Source organism: Chanodichthys erythropterus, chromosome 4 (assembly GCF_024489055.1).
Source record: "Chanodichthys erythropterus isolate Z2021 chromosome 4, ASM2448905v1, whole genome shotgun sequence".
Taxonomy (NCBI): domain Eukaryota; kingdom Metazoa; phylum Chordata; class Actinopteri; order Cypriniformes; family Xenocyprididae; genus Chanodichthys; species Chanodichthys erythropterus.
The window spans coordinates 28,070,449-28,087,948 of record NC_090224.1 but is presented as its reverse complement, the minus strand read 5'-3'; the positions used below and the strand labels follow the sequence as shown (position 1 = coordinate 28,087,948).

General features: G+C 41.6%; 1 protein-coding gene and 1 pseudogene across 14 annotated transcripts in view; one reads left to right on the top strand and one right to left on the bottom strand.

The window, feature by feature from the left end:
• LOC137018804 (uncharacterized) overlaps positions 1-284 on the bottom strand; it is a 13,928-nt pseudogene extending 13,644 nt beyond the window's left edge.
• pum2 (pumilio RNA-binding family member 2) overlaps positions 1-16,441 on the top strand; it is a 351,446-nt gene extending 335,005 nt beyond the window's left edge. For 12 of the 14 annotated variants that reach the window (XM_067384671.1, XM_067384670.1, XM_067384668.1 and 9 more), the window contains 2 exons: positions 8,253-8,445; positions 14,000-16,441. In XM_067384671.1, coding sequence (XP_067240772.1) covers positions 8,253-8,445; positions 14,000-14,131 — 325 coding nt within the window. In that variant the 3' untranslated portion in view covers positions 14,132-16,441. Of the gene's footprint in view, positions 1-8,252; positions 8,446-13,182; positions 13,258-13,999 lie in introns of those variants that run through there. The other 2 variants (XM_067384667.1, XR_010894994.1) reach the window with 2 other exon arrangements.
• The last annotated feature ends 1,059 nt before the right edge of the window (positions 16,442-17,500 follow it).

The following is a 17,500-nucleotide window of genomic DNA, read 5'->3' as shown; positions in this document are numbered from 1 at the left end:
GAGGGTTGAAGGCCTACCCTTTCTTTGACCAAACAAAAGCATCATCCACATGGCTACACAGCTCCAGTTTCATTTTACCAGACCACACAACAGACTTCCAAAACTCATCCCCATCTTTTAAATAAAAACTTCAGTCTGGCTTTGTATGGCTGTGTGAGCAATGGATTTTTCTTTGTGCGTTGACCTAGAAGTTCTCCACACTGAAGATCCCACACAACAATCTTCCTTGAAACTTTAACTCTAGGAGAGGCCAGTTTAGCAACATCATCATTGCAGAGAATCATCTTTGCAGAGATTTGGGGGTTCTTGTTGACATTTCTGTTTTTTTTTTTTTTTTTTTTTTTTTTTCTACAAAATTTTAGATATCTCTTTTAGATATTTCCTGAATCAAATAAAAAATTTTGACCACCTGGACTTTCAATATATTTGTTACACAGAAATCTTGAAGATTTTTTTTTTAACAATCCACAATACACCAAATGGGGCTCAATTTAATTTATATTTTACTCTGTAAAGTTTTATGAATTAAGTAAATATTGTTCCATATCTCCTTAAAATCTAATAATTGTCACATTTTACTATTGGCTGTTTCAACAAACACATCTTCCACCAACTAAAGCCCAAAGTATACTTCACTTTTTACGTGTATGCGAGGGTCAGCGTACAGTGTGCGTGATGTGAATTTCAGCATCAGAAGAGTATGCGCACCGCTGGATTTTTGTAAGAGCGCATACTCGTACTTGTTTTTTTTTTTTTCAAGCAATTAGTTTATCCACCGGATGGCAACCGTGCCCTGGAGGCCAATGTTCCCTCTAATTTTTTTTCTTGCTGAGCAAAACTTTTCTCTGTTGAGTGCACATTTTGGCCACCTGAGCAAAAACATACTTTATATCAGACCTGTACAACGAACGTAAACACACACAAAAAAATGGTTTTATCATACAACTGTAACATTTAACTTTAATGTGACGTTTCTATTTTATTTGACCCTTGATGTAACTTAGTGATTTATTAAATAATATGTTTGAAAACAAGCAGTTCAGTCACTAAATTAAGCACATTTTAGGTTACCTGAGATTTTTTCACATTGCTGTATTAACTATACCAGTCTTTACCAAGAAATTCTATTAAAAATTAATTTCTGTCCTCCTGCAGGGCAGTTCAGTTCTTTATAATTATATAATATGAGCAGTTTCAATGATGGTTTGGGACAACCATAATGTGTTTTTGTACAGTCAATTATTAGCAACAGACAGTGTTAAACCATCAAAATTACATGTTTATTGCTTATGAATTTCCCAGTTTTTATAAACCAGCAGGTTAAGATTTTTTGTGGCAAGGAGCCCTAAACAATCCCCTTGTGAGATCATTTTTTTATTAGGCTTACATTATGATATAATAAAATATAATATTTAAATATTTTTTAACTGGTAGGCTATATAGTATTATATCAGTTTAAATGCTTCCATTTGTTTTTTTTATATACAGTGGGTACGGAAAGTATTCAGACCCCCTTAAATTTTTCACTCTTTGTTATATTGCAGCCATTTGCTAAAATCATTTAAGTTCATTTTTTTCCTCATTAATGTACACACAGCACCCCATATTGACAGAAAAACACAGAATTGTTGACATTTTTGCAGATTTATTAAAAAAGAAAAACTGAAATATCACATGGTCCTAAGTATTCAGACCCTTTGCTGTGACACTCATATATTTAACTCAGGTGTTGTCCATTTCTTCTGATCATCCTTGAGATGGTTCTACACCTTCATTTGAGTCCAGCTGTGTTTGATTATACTGATTGGACTTGATTAGGAAAGCCACACACCTGTCTATATAAGACTATATAAGGGAGACAGCTCACAGTGCATGTCAGAGCAAATGAGAATCATGAGGTCAAAGGAACTGCCTGAAGAGCTCAGACACAAAATTGTGGCAAGGCACAGATCTGGCCAAGGTTACAAAAAAAAATTCTGCTGCACTTAAGGTTCCTAAGAGCACAGTGGCCTCCATAATCCTTAAATGGAAGACGTTTGGGATGACCAGAACCCTTCCTAGAGCTGGCCATCCAGCCAAACTGAGCTATCGGGGAGAAGAGCCTTGGTGAGAGAGGTAAAGAAGAACCCAAAGATCACTGTGGCTGAGCTCCAGAGATGCAGTCGGGAGATGGGAGAAAGTTATAGAAAGTCAACCATCACTGCAGCCCTCCACCAGTCGGGGCTTTATGGCAGAGTGGCCCGACGGAAGCCTCTCGTCAGTGCAAGACACATGAAAGCCCGCATGGAGTTTGCCAAGATGGTGAGAAATAAGATTCTCTGGTCTGATGAGACCAAGATAGAACTTTTTGGCCTTAATTCTAAGCGGTACGTCTGGAGAAAACCAGGCACTGCTCATCCCCTGTCTAATACAGTCCCAACAGTGAAGCATGGCGATGGCAGCATCATGCTGTGGGGGTGTTTTTCAGCTGCAGGGACAGGACGACTGGTTGCAATCGAGGGAAAGATGAATGCGGCCAAGTACAGGGATATCCTGGACAAAAACCTTCTGCAGAGTGCTCAGGACCTCAGACTGGGCCGAAGATTTACCTTCCAACAAGACAATGACCCTAAGCACACAGCTAAAATAATGAAGGAGTGGCTTCACAACAACTCTGTGACTGTTCTTGAATGGCCCAGCCAGAGCCCTGACTTAAACCCAATTGAGCATCTCTGGAGAGACCTAAAAATGGCTGTCCACCAATGTTTACCATCCAACCTGACAGAACTGGAGAGGATCTGCAAGGAGGAATGGCAGAGGATCCCCAAATCCAGGTGTGAAAAACTTGTTGCATCTTTCCCAAAAAGACTCATGGCTGTATTAGATCAAAAGGGTGCTTCTACTAAATACTGAGCAAAGGGTCTGAATACTTAGGACCATGTGATATTTCAGTTTTTCTTTTTTAATAAATCTGCAAAAATGTCAACAATTCTGTTTTTCTGTCAATATGGGGTGCTGTGTGTACATTGAGGAAAAAAATGAACTTAAATGATTTTAGCAAATGGCTGCAATATAACAAAGAGTGAAAAATTTAAGGGGGTCTGAATACTTTCCGTACCCACTGTATTATATAGTGAAAACAAACTGAAGCACTTAAACAGATCTGATAGCTAAATATTTTTAAAAAAAAGTGAACGTTAACTCCTTTTATAGTTATCTAAACATCCCTGAAACCCACACCACCACACACAAATCTATTTAAACTGAGGTATATCACTGATGTATTTTGAGTTTGCAAGCTACACCTGTGGTGGGTGTGTTCTGTACCCATCATCCGTTATTTCCACCACTTTTCATTAAAACATGACATTTTATTTCACATTTCTCTTCGTTTCGCGTTGCCTCTCGTATTGATGTATTTAGTCCGCAAACATTACAGTATTCTTACCGCGACTGATTTGGCTCAGGGCCAGCCGCCTCACACGCGCTCAATCGTTCTCTTTCTATGAAACCTGTAAACCGCATTCACCGGTTCCAACTCTATAGCGACAATAACTCTATAGCGGTTGTCCAGAGCACTGGAATTATTTCTCATTTAAACTACTACATTCATTTTCATGTCTGTTCTCTGCGCTGCAATTATTTTTTCACATGCGCAGTTTAGAGGGAACATTGCTGGGGGCATAGATTGACAAGGTAGTAAAAACAAGATATTGTGTGAAGAGGTTAGAAAGTACTCTTATTTGTACAGCTCTAGCATGAATGAATACAAAGATGTTTACATGGGTTGTAACTAGTAGCGAGTGTATGCGTATGAGTCAAATGAAGTATACTTTGCAAGGCTGTGCGTTCGACTGTGCCTGTACACTAGCGTATGCATAAAAAAAATGAAGGGCTTAAGAAAAACAGAATGTTTCATCCCTCTAGTTAATGTGAGGACAAGTATTGGGACAAATTGATTCACAGATGTTTCTAAGAGATCAGCTATGTCCTGTTGTATTAATTGTTCACACATTAAAAAAGCAGGGAATGTGTAGTATCAGTTTTATCAATTGCTTTTGCATTCTGCATCTACAGTTTGGATGCGACAAGAACTCAATTAGAGCTATACATTATACTTGGCCTTAACCAAATCAACAGTTTGGAATGTCCTGAAAAAAAAGAAGAAAAAAAAACTGGTGACTTCAGCAACCAGGTCAGCAGAGAAAAATCAACAGCAGTTGACTGGCAAACAAATGCTGTGAAAAATAACTCTAAAAGTAAGTGTCAGATTAGAGTACAGAGTTAAGAGTTTTGGAACATATTTTTTATGTTTTATGGACAGATGAGTTAAAAACGAACTTTTATCAAAGTGATGGTAAAGCAAATGTGTAGAGAAAAAAAAATGTTAATAATCCAAAGCATACAACCTTATTTGTAAAGCATGGTGGAGGTGGTTTCATGGCATTGACATGCATGGCTGTCTCTGGAACAGGCTCACTCATTATTGATGACTTAATGAATCATGACAGCAGCAGAATTAATTCAGAAGTTTACAAAAGCATCTTGTCTACCAATGGTTGGTTGCCAGTTCAAGAAAACACCACCAGACTCTGGGACACTGAGAGTCTGTTGATGTTTATGGGTTGCATACTCACTGCTTTGATTTCATGCAGGGGATTTGTTCTAAATACTAGCTTTTCAACTTGTACATTTGCTTTAAGTTAAATGGTTCCAGTACTTATGCTGACATTAGAGGGATGAAACTCTGAAAGTGCTCTTCGTAGTTGAAAACATGCATGTGTTAAAACAGCCAATAATAAAATGACAATCTGTACTTTTGCCTCATATTCATCTTTTAAGCATATTTACAAATGTCATGATGGCACAGTAAATGAGCAGTTTTGTTCTTACTGTCCCAATACTTACAGAGGGTACTGTATATAAAAAATCTTATATATTATTAAATATATAAATTTGTTATTAATATCTTATAAATCAAAGATTACCACATGTAATTATTAGGGCCCGAGCACCGATGGTGTGAGGACCCTATTGGAATTGCTCAGCCAATTATTCTTCTTCTCCAAAATGAATCGCATTTTTGAGGGCCTAAACGTTCTCAAAAACTCATGAAACTTTGCACACGCATCAGAAGTGGTGAAAATTTACATCTGATATGGGTTTCAGAATTAGGTGTGGCAAAATGGCTCGATAGCGCCACCTACAAATTTCAATTAAGCGCCCTTCGTGCTACGTTTCACATACAGTTATGAAATTCGGTAGACAGATGTAACAGCCCAATACCTACAAAAAAGCCCCTGGGTGCAAAGTTTGTAAACCCAACAGGAAGTGAGATATTTTGAATTTTCTCTACAAAATTTTGGCAGTTTTTGCCATTTCCACATGTTGTACTTTAATGAACCTCTCCTAGAGCTTAAATCAGATCAACATCATATTTGGTCAGTCTAATCTAAAGTCCTTTGAGACGTTAAATTGCGAAGATCTAGAGTTTTCGCTGAAAGGCGTGTCCGTGGCGGCCTGGCAAAGTTCGATGTTTCGCCATGAAACAGGAAGATGTTGTAACTCGGGCATACAATGTCTGATTTGCCCCAAACTTCCTATGTTTTATTAGAGTTCTGACCTGAAGACATCTATATGACAATATTCAGTTACAGTCATTGCGCCACCTGGGGGCAATAGGAAATGACATGTTTTACACTGGGATTAACTCCTCATAGAGATTAAACCAGATCAACATCATAATATGGCCAGTCTAATCTTAAGGCCTTTGAGATGTTAAATTGCAAAGATCTTGAGTTTTAGTTGAAGGGCGTGTGCATGGCGGACCGACAAAGTCTGATGTTTCGCCATGTAAGGTGAATAACTTTTTTGAGGGCCGAAACATACTCGAAAACTCATGAAACTTTGCAGATGCGTCAGAAGTGGTGAAAATTTACGTCTGATATAGATTTCAGAATTAAGTGTGGCAAAATGGCTCAATAGCGCCACCTAAAAAATTTCAACGAAGTGCCCCTGACACTATGTTTCATGTACAGGTATGATATTTGGTACACACATCTAACAGCCCAATACCTACAAAAAAGCCCCTGGGTGCAAAGTTTGTAAACCCAACAGGAAGTGAGATATTTTGAATTTTCTCTACAAAATTTTGGCAGTTTTTGCCATTTCCACATGTTGTACTTTAACGAACCTCTCCTAGAGCTTAAATCAGATCAACATCATATTTGGTCAGTCTAATCTAAAGGCCTTTGAGACGTTAAATTGCGAAGATCTAGAGTTTTCGCTGAAGGGCGTGTCCGTGGCGGCCTGGCAAAGTTTGATGTTTCGCCATGAAACAGGAAGTTGTTGTAACTCGGGCATACAATGTCTGATCTGCCCCAAACTTCCTATGTTTTATTAGAGTCCTGACCTGAAGACATCTATATGACAATATTCAGTACAGTCATTGCGCCACCTGGGGGCAATAGGAAATGACATGTTTTACACTGGGATTAACTCCTCATAGAGATTAAACCAGATCAACATCATAATATGGCCAGTCTAATCTTAAGGCCTTTGAGATGTTAAATTGCAAAGATCTTGAGTTTTCGTTGAAGGGCGTGTGCATGGCGGACCGACAAAGTCTGATGTTTCGCCATGTAAGGTGAATCACTTTTTTGAGGGCCGAAACATACTCGAAAACTCATGAAACTTTGCAGATGCGTCAGAAGTGGTGAAAATTTACGTCTGATATAGATTTCAGAATTAAGTGTGGCAAAATGGCTCGATAGCGCCACCTAAAAAATTTCAACAAAGTGCCCCTGACACTATGTTTCATGTACAGGTATGAAATTTGGTACACACATCTATCAGCCCAATACCTACAAAAAAGTCTCTTGGAGTGAAATCTGAAAACCAACAGGAAGTCAGATAATTTGAATTTTCTTTGCAAATTTTGTGCAGTTTTTGGCATTTCCAGACGTTGTACTTTAACGAACTCCTCCTAGAGCTTTAATCAGATCAACATCATAATATGGCCAGTCTAATCTTAAGGCCTTTGAGATGTTAAATTGCAAAGATCTAGAGTTGTCGCTGAAAGGCGTGTCCGTGGCGGCCTGGCAAAGTTCGATGTTTCGCCATGAAACAGGAAGTTGTTGTAACTCGGGCATACAATGTCTGATCTGCCCCAAACTTCACATGTTTTATTAGAGTCCTGACCTGAAGACATCTTCATAACAATATTCAGTTACAGTCATAGCGCCACCTGCAGTCAACAGGAAATGACATGTTTTACACTGTGATTAACTCCTCATAGAGATTTAACCAGATACACATCAAATGTGATCAGTTTAATCTTAAGACCTTAGCAATGATAAATATCAAAGATCTTCAGTTTTCGCTGAAGGGTGTGTCCGTGGCGGACTGACAAAGTCTGATGTTTCGCCATGAACGATGAAGCTGTTGTAGCTGAGGCATACTATGTCTGATCTGCTCCAAACGTCACATGTGTGATAAGAGTCCTGGCCTAAAGACATCTATATGACAATATTCAGTTAGCCATAGCGCCACCTGCTGGCAACAGGAAATGGCATGCTTTACACTCTAATTCACTACCAGATTCACATTTCATTATGCCACGAAGTACCAAACATGCTAGAAACATGTTAAATCATGCAACACTTGGCTGAGTGCTAATTTATGTGAATAACGGCACTAAAGAAACAGGAAGTTGTTGTAACTCAGGCATACAATGTCCAATCTGCTCCAAACTTCACATGTTCGATAAAAGTCCTGGCCTGAAGACATCAACATAGCAATATTCAGTAAGTGTGGCATTTCGAAATGACTTTGGCATAATTCTCCTGTATTCACTCGCTTACATGCATGTCGCCCACTGATCACTGTTCCTAAGGCCAACAGGTGGCGGTGAACCCGGGTGCGAGGGCCCTTTCATCGCTGCTTGCAGCTTTAATTTAGTTTATATTTGTGAACTGTTGATTTAAAAATCTGGTGTTGGGTAATCTTCCTCCTAACTGAATAGTTAAGTGAAAAGTTACAATTTAGTTTTTCATATATGTTGGCAACCCTTATTTACACATGCAGAGGGATGGCTATTGAATATGGTCTCACTACTTTGCATTGGGCCATAAGTTCCACTTTTTTGAAGGTGTCATGTCAGTCTAAAAGTAGATTAAGTTTAAAAATCGCATGATTTTGTTAGATCTTTGATTGTACTATGTAGATTATATCTGAGAACAACTTTTTTTTTTTTGTATGTCTGTCTCTTACAGTAATGTTGTAGAGAAGTGTGTGATTCATTCGTCCCGTGCAGAGAGGGCCCTGCTCATCGATGAAGTCTGCTGTCAGAAAGATGGCCCTCATAGCGCCCTCTACACCATGATGAAGGACCAGTATGCAAATTATGTGGTGCAAAGGATGATTGACATGGCTGAGCCCGCCCAGCGCAAGATCATCATGCACAAGGTATAAGTACAGAATGCTTTGTCACATCAGTAAAATAATCAAAGGAATGATTTAGGGCTGTCACAATTCCTCGATTAAATTTGAGTACTCTATTTAAAAAAAACTCGATTGTAATTTTCCCGTCGAGTAACCTGCAAGATGAAGTGGTGTGGAAGTGGTGCACAATGCATTAAAATCACTTAAAAGCCATTGTAGTACGATCAAAGTTCGTAGGGAAGGAAGAGGACAGGGTCGGCGTTTAACTGCTGACTGAGCTTTATTAAATAAATCAAAAATGTCCAACAGAAAGACTATGCAACGCACAACAACAAAATAATTAATCCACAAAGGGCTTCAATTCAGTATTGTTGTCGTGAGCAGCATCTCAGTCAGCAGTTCCCCTCTCTCTCCCATACTCCTGCTTCTCGCTGCATTTTATCCTGTCTCTTGCCCATCACTGGAATGAGAAACAGGTGTTCGTGATTTACATTTAATGCACTCACTCACCATGCGTCTCCTGACGCTCTCTCCCGTTGCAGACCTCGCTGAACCACGCCCCCCTCGCCACATACCCCCACCGCCCGACTCAGGCCGGGGAGCCGTCCGAGTCATCCGCGCATTGGTATCCTTCATGCGGTGGAGCCACTGCAGGGGAGCGTGGTCCGAACAGAGGGTGAATTCCCGTCCCAGGAGATAATAGCGGAGGGTGAGGATGGCCCACCTGATGGCAAGACACTCTTTCTCCATGGTGCTGTACTTAGCTTCTCTCTTAGAGAGCTTACAGCTAATGTACAGCACCGGCCATTCCTTGCCCTCTATCTCCTGGGACAGGACAGCACCCAGCCCCCTGTCCGACGCGTCAGTCTGCAACACAAAGGGGAGAGAAAAATCAGGAGAGTGAAGCAATGGCCTGCCACATAGAGCAGCCTTCCCCTGGGTAAAGGCCTGCTGGCACAGCTCTGTCTACTGGACTGTATCTGTTGCGTCCTTTTTAGTTAGATCAGTCAACGAGCTGGTGAAGTCTGAATAATTAGGCACAAACCTTCTATAGTATCCCGCCAGCCCGAGGAACTGTCTAACCTCCTTTTTGGTCTTGGGGCGCGGACAGGTCACAATCGCTGCTGTCTTATCAATTTGGGGACGCACCTGTCCATGCCCCAAGTGGAAGCCCAGATACCTTACTTCCACACGCCCAATCGCACACTTCTTTGGGTTGGCTGTGAGCCCGGCCCCTCTCAGCGATCTCAGGACGGCCCTCAAATGCTGCAAATGCCGCTGCCAGTCATTACTGAAGATAATAATATCATCCAGATAGGCAGCAGCATATGCACCATGGGGCCGCAAAATTTTATGAAAGGTAGCCGGTGCCCCAAACAGCCTGAACGGAAGTGTAACTAATTGGTGTAATCCGAACGGCGTCGTGAAAGCTGTCTTTTCTTTGGATAATGGCGACAAAGGGATCTGCCAATATCCCTTTGTTAAGTCCAGTGTCGAATAAAATCGAGCCGTACCGAGCCGGTCAAGCAATTCGTCCACCCGCGGCATTGGATATGCGTCGAACTTTGACACTGCGTTCACCTTGCGATAATCCACACAAAACCGCACTGAGCCGTCAGTTTTGGGAAAACCAAAACTATTGGGCTCACCCAGTTACTGCTGGATTTTTCTATTACTCCCATTTCAAGTATTGCCCCTAATTCTTCCTGAACTACCTTTTTCTTATGTTCAGGTAATCTATATGGCCAGCTGCGAATGACCACGCCCGGCTCTGTCTCGATGTGGTGCTGAATGAGATCCGTATGACCCAGTAGGGGAGAAAACACGTCAGTAAACTCTGCTTGTAATTTAGATAAATTAGTGAGCTGGGAGGGTGAGAGGTGATCTCCCCCTGGGGCCAGAGTGAGGGATGGTTTTTTTACATTCGCCTCTGGTCCGAGATCATCCTCTCCGCTAATCACTGTCGCCAACATCACTGAATCTGCCTCATTCCATTTTTTAAGGAGATTGAGGTGGTAAATAATTCGTAAAGTTTGCGTAACGTGCGTGACATAAACGCTGTGCCTTGATCAGTGAGGATTTCTTTTGGAATCCCCACTCGTGAGATTAAACTAAACAGTTCGTCCGCAACACTCTTAGCGGAAATGTTGCAGAGAGCCACTGCTTCGGGATATTGCGTTGCATAATCCACAATGACTAACGCAAAACAATGCTCTCTCGCTGATCGCTCTAATGGCCCGATGAGGTCCATACCAATTCTTTCGAAGGGGACCTGCATTAATGGGAGAGGGCGCAAAAGCGCTTTTGGGGTGGCCGGTGGATTTACCAACTGACAATCACAACAAGACGGACACAACCTTTGCACATTCTCGTGAATGCCCGGCCAAAAAAATCGGGTCATGAGGCGATTTAGTGTTGCCGTTTGTCCTAGATGCCCAGCCATTGGATTAGAATGAGCCACTTGGAAAAGCATTTCCCTGCGGCTCTTTGGAACTAACAATTGTGTTGTATTCTCCTTTGTCTGAGTGTCTTGGGTCACTCGATACAACCTTTTATGATCGCAAAATATGGATAAGAAAGCGGACGTCCAGGCTGGAGAGGCTGACCATCGACGGTACTGACCTTTTCAAAAGAATAAGTCTTCTGATTTCGCTCTGTTCCCCTGAAGCTGAACTCACTGGTCCCTGATCAGTCTCTCCCACCTGCACTCGCACATCCATATCCAGCGACTTTCCCCCCCAAGAGGCATCCGAGCATAAACCCCCCAGTAATTTATTAAACGCTGGCCAATTCGTTCCCAAAATTATCGGATGCCAGAGGTGAGGATTAACTGCCACCTCAACACTAGGCTTTTGACCCCTGAATTGAATAATGACGGGCACTATAGGATATTTCACCACATCCCCGTGCACACACCGCACCCTTACCATGCGGCCACGGCGGAACACGAGGCGGGCCGGGCGGACGAGACCTGGGGAGAGGGACAGGCCTAGAGAGAGAGGGGGAAAGAAGAGAGGGAGAGAGAGAGGTAGATGGTAGGGGTTCGCCGACTCCTTGGCACGCCACCATGTGGTCCTCCGCCAGATGGATGGCTTAGTCCAGCGACGTGGGGCAGTGGCACTGGACCCACTCGGCGGTTTTCTTTGGGAGCCGAGTGATAAACTGCTCCAGTACCACACGATCGACGACCTGGTCCATGTCACTTCCCTAGCCAGTAGCCATTTGCGGCACGAGTCCCGGAGCTGTTGGGCCATCACGAAGGGCCGGCCGGACTCGCCCAACTCCAGGGAACGGAAGCGTTGTCTGTGCTGCTCCGGGGTCCAACCAACCCGCTGGATGATGGCCCGCCGAAGGTCGTCGAAGACCAGGAGGTTCTGCACTGGCAGCTACTGTGCCGCCACCTGCGACTCCCCCGAGAGCAGAGGGACCAATCTCATCGACCATTGGTCCCGCGGCCAACCACTCGCGTCAGTGGAACGTTCAAACAGGTCGAGGAAGACTTCGGGGTCATCCAGGGGACCCATTTTATTCAGGGCAGGTGGGTGGGCACCGCCGGCTGCCAAATGGTCTCTGTGCGAGCCTCCCGGTCAATCCAGCTCCGGAACCTCTCACGGTCCTCCTGCTGGGTCTGAAAGATGGTCTGGGTCTGAAACAACGCTCCTGGTCGTTCCTCAGGTCCAGCAGGGCCTGATGTTGTTCCTGATGTAGGACCGCGAGGGAGGCGTTGATGTCGGCAAATGGGGTGGGGGACATTGATTGCATGTCAGCGGCCACCCGTCTTCCTTCCCGGGTTTCGGCACCAGTGTAGTACGTTCAAAGTTCATAGGGAAGGAAAAGGACAGGGTCGGCGTTTAACTGCTGACTGAGCTTTATTCAATAAATCAAAAATGTCCAACAGAAAGACTGTGCAACACACAACAACAAAATAATTAATCCACAAAGGGCTTCACTCCAGTCTCGGTATATACAATCCACAAAGGGCTTCACTTCAGTATTGTTGTCATGACCAGCGTCTCAGTCAGCAGTTCCCCTCTCTCTCCCACACTCCTGCTTCTCGCGGCATTTTATCCTGTCTCCGTGCCCATCACTGGAATGAGAAACAGGTGTTCGTGATTTACATTTAACGCACTCACTCACCATGCATCTCCTGACGCTCTCTCCCGTTGCAGACCTCGCTAAATCCACGCCCCCCTTAATGCTATTGTGAATTCACAAAGGCTGCGATTCAGTTAAATATATGCGCTGCGTATTTAATATATATATGTGCTTTATTTATTTACATGTGTGTAGGTTATGTTCTTGTTCAAGAAATTACAGTGGCTGTAGCATTTCTATCGTAAAGAAGTGGCCAAATATTACAGATTAAGTGGACATTTCAATTGTCATTTGGACAACATTAAACAAGAATTTGAGGTGCTGTAAACTGTAACAACACCAGGCCGTTGGCGCCCTCTGCAGTACATTATGTATAACAAATGCCATAAGATATTTATATTATGCATATTATGTATTTTTTTTTATATTTAAGTGTTTTTCTTGATACTTTATTTAAAGATGCCCTAGAATCAATAATTGAATTGACCTTGGCATAGTTGAATAACAAGAGTTCAGTACATGGAAAAGACATACATTGAGTTTCAAACTCCATTGCTTCCTCCTCCTTGTGTAAATCTCATTGGTTTAAAATCTCAACATAACACCGACTGTTACGTAACAGTCTGGATCATTAATATGTACGCCCTCAATATTTACATATACCAGCTCATGTTCAAGGCATCTCACAAGGGCAGCCAGTATTAACGTCTGGATCTGTGCACAGCTGAATCATCAGACTAGGTAAGCAAGCAAAAACAATAGCAAAAAATGGCAGATGGAGCGATAATAACTGACATGATCCATGATTACATTATATTTTTAGTGATATTTGTGAATTGTCTTTATAAATGGTTCGTTAGCATGTTGCTAATGTACTGATAAATGTGGTTAAATTTACCATAGTTTTTTACTGTATTCACGGAGACAAGAGAGCCCTCGCTATTTTCATTTTTAAACACTTGCAGTCTGTATAATGCATAAACATATCTTCATTCTTTATAAATCTCTCCAACAGTGTGTAATGTTAGCTTTAGTCTTGGAGCATAGCCTCAAACTCATTCAGAATCAAATGTAAACATCCAAATAAATACTATACTCATGCAAGTATGCATGACGAACATCTTGTAAAGATCCATTTGAGGGTTAAAAAAAAATCTATGTGGTATTTTGAGCTGAAACGTCTCAGACACATTCAGGGGACACCTTAGACTTATATTACATCTTGTAAAAACTGTTTCTAGGGCACCTTTAAACCAAATATTATTGCCTCATTATTGTTATATATGTGTTTTAAGTCATTTTAAAGGCTTAGGTCTTTGCTTAGGTTTATTTTTATTACCACAAAAAAGTCAATTATTTTGAATAATCATCAAAATAATCGACGATTACTCGATCACCAAAATAATCATTAGTGACAGCTCTAGAATAATGACATGTATTAATCACAGACAGTCTTTTAAACAATTCATGTTGTCAATTCCAGATTCGGCCCCATATTGCCACTCTCCGTAAATATACATATGGAAAACACATCCTGGCTAAGTTGGAGAAGTACTACATGAAGAGTGGATCAGACCTAGGCCCCATTGGGGGCCCCACCAATGGCCTAATTTAGGGGCCTGACACCCAACCCCTCGCACCTTTCCCTCAAAACCACATTTGTTATGGACATCTCCTCCACCGTGGAGTTCTCTGTCATAGCCTTTAGGGATTTTACCAAAAAAATGAAAGGAAAAGAAGTGGGCTTCACCTAAGAACGCTGAGACGTCTGACCAGTGCCCTGATGCAGTCTCTGTTACACCCCCCACCCCCCCAAACCACCCCAACACACCAGAGAATGCATGGTCTGTAAGCTGTTTCCTGGGTAAAGCACAACACACTTGTTTATGATGGAATTGATGTAACTGACTGTTTCCTTTTGTTTTCTAGTAAATATCTTGTAAAAATTTTTTTTAGCTTGTACATTCTCTGTAGAAAAAGAAATGTTTGCTGAAAATTTACAGTTCTTACAATTTACACCAGCAAGTGACTTTATAAGGCCAAACTGAGTGATCATTTTTAATTATTTTCCTTTTCTATTTTTGTTTTTATATCCTGACTTCTTAATGGCACAGTTAAGAAGTGTGGTACGTTTAAGCCCTGTTTTAGCGCTATGGTGCACAACCCAAAGCTGCTGATGAAAAATAATGAACCAGTCAGATTGATATTGATCTTCAAGAAATTTGCTAGTAGACAAGTCTGCCATGCCATTAAGTTAGTTGGATTAAGATATCCAATACCAATTATAGAGCCTTGCTGCCTAGAGTTTGCTGCCTTCAAATGGGAGTGGTATCATTCGGAAATGGTTTGACGTGGATGCACTTGTCATTTCTTTTCTTTCCCTCCCTCATGTGCATTTTACTAACTGCTCCATCTTTTGTGTTTTTTTTTTTTTTTTTTTTAAGAGCATGCATGTGGTTGCAATATACTCTTCATCCCACTGACCAAGTCTGTTCCACACAGCTATTGTCTCGGTTCACTATTGTGTTTAGAATCATGTCTAAGGACACCAGATCTCTTGCCATTTTACACATCTCTGAGACCGATACCCTGGTAGACAGATGAAACCTGGAATAATTTTTCTATTTGGGGGTGTGTTGGAGATATGTGAGGCATGAAGGGTTGGGGAGATTTGGCATGCTTTGTCTGGATGTAATGTTTTAAAAGAATGATTTTTGTCATGTTTGTGGAACATCTGTCTATCGAGTAGTTTTTTTTGAACACTACCCTAGAAACATATGGTTATGTACTGATTATCATCTCTTTACATTGTAATAGCTTAGGCAAAATGTATAGCATCTTTATGTACAAGTAAATATTAAATCGTTGCTGTTTTTCGGGTGTGGGGGGAGACGGTGCTTCAGATTTAGATGGGCAAAGTCGAGAGGTGAGTGGGCGACGGTCTCTGTTCTTGGTGTCATCCCAGGATATTTGGCTTCAGAACTAGAATAACAGAATTGATTTCATTCAACGTGAGATGTTGTGGGGTCGGGTCAGATGTGCAGTGTTCATCTGTGTAAATTGAGAATGTGCAGGAGTATACTTTTTCAGAGAATGGACATGGGGCTGCCGTCTTCTGCTGCACATTTTTTCTGTATGGCTTATATATTAATGGCTTTCATTCTTTTGCTTCATATGAATAAATGTAGAATACATGTAGTATATGTGGAGTTAAGTGTAAGTTTATTAGTTGAAAAGAAGAAAAAAATTCTAGTTGTAATGTTGGACAGGTTAAATTGCGTATTGATTTGCTTTTATCTTGTCTGTACAGTTGTACATTTGTAAACGTTAATGCTGTAAATGGAATGTCTTTTACACTTTTTGGGAAAGAAAAAATGAGCAAAATGTGCATTTTGATGTGTGAATATTCATCACTCCTTTCCCTTTGAATATAATGTATACAGTTTTCTTTGAACAAGGATTATTTAAAAAAAAAAAAAAAAAAGTTAAAAAAAAAACTTTTTATGCATCAATCTCAAGATGGTTTTGTTTTTAATCAGTTTTTGGAAAAGGTCAGCCTCTTTATGTACCTGGAGCAGTGACACCTTCTGTTGACATTGTCATTTTGACTTGTGGCAGTTGAATAAAATAATTAAAAAATTAATGAATTTAAAAAAAAAAAAAAAAAAAAAACATGGGGCTGTCTTTGGTTCTACCTGCTACCATGGAAATTTCACAAGACACAAAAATTATTTTTATATAAGGAAGTGCTGTATTTTGGAACAGCCACTATCTTGTAAGCAAAATAATTGTAAGATATTGTCAATTATATAAATATGAACATATGAGTTTTGTCACACTGTCAAAGTCATGTACATTTTCAGGTGGCCTTATGTACATTTCCAGATGTTAGATGAGGAAAACATTTTTTTTTTTTTTTTTTATTGGGGGGGGGGGCTGAATTGTGGCTATGTATCATTAAACTGTTCTTCTAACATTTGATTTTGTTGTCTGAAGCTTTTATTATTCACTCTGAAAGTGTCTCAGGTTACGTATGTAACCATGGTTCCCTGAGAACAGGGAACGAGACTCTGCGTTTACCGCTATGGTGAACCGTCACTCGTGACAGGTGTTCGAAATGCCAAGAATCACACCACTCCAATCCTATTGGCCGGCGACAGCCTATGACGTCATTATGGTGTGAACTGTGACGTATAAAGGGAGAGCCTGAGGAAGCATTCAACACTTACTCGTCTTTGAGGGACTGTTCAGCAGGCAACCCGAAGCATGGCAGTGTAATGCAGAGTCTTGTTCCCTGTTCTCAGGGAACCATGGTTACATACGTAACCTGAGACGTTCCCTTTCAAAAGGGAACTCAACTCTGCGTTTACTGCTATGGGGAACGATATACCCACACCGCCATGCTGGAGCAGAGTACATGACAAATGTCTGGACAAACGTCCAGCAGTTCCAGAGAAAAGCAGGGAGCAACTCCCCCCAAGGCTGTCAGTGACAGCATTCCCTATGGCCAACAGCCCAAGCTGAGCCTAAAAGAGGCCTTCCACAGAAAGCCTTCCAAGGCGGCTCAAGGCATCTGGGACCAGCAATCCGGGAGAAGTGGTCCTTTAAAGGGAATGTGGCCAGGAAATCAAACGGAACCCCGGCCAGTCACTAGAGGGGAACAAAGTCACCCCCAACGCCACCAAGGAGGCCGTACTAATCTAATGAAAAGCCAAACATAGTCTGGGCAAGCCCTGTCTGATACACAGAATCTCAAAAATGCATTCTTCAAAGAAGAGAGCAGATAAGAGCGACTGCGAAAACGCAGTAAGCAACTCAAACCCACGCGCAGAGATTGGAATCCTGGAGAGCGGAACTCAGCTGAGCGCTATAAACCCTCGTATTGAGGGGAGTATAATCCAATCGTCCTAGGCTCTACTCAGTGTCTGATGGAGTACTGAGGAGGTTGTGTATATATCAGGGGTGTAACGGTACACGTATTTGT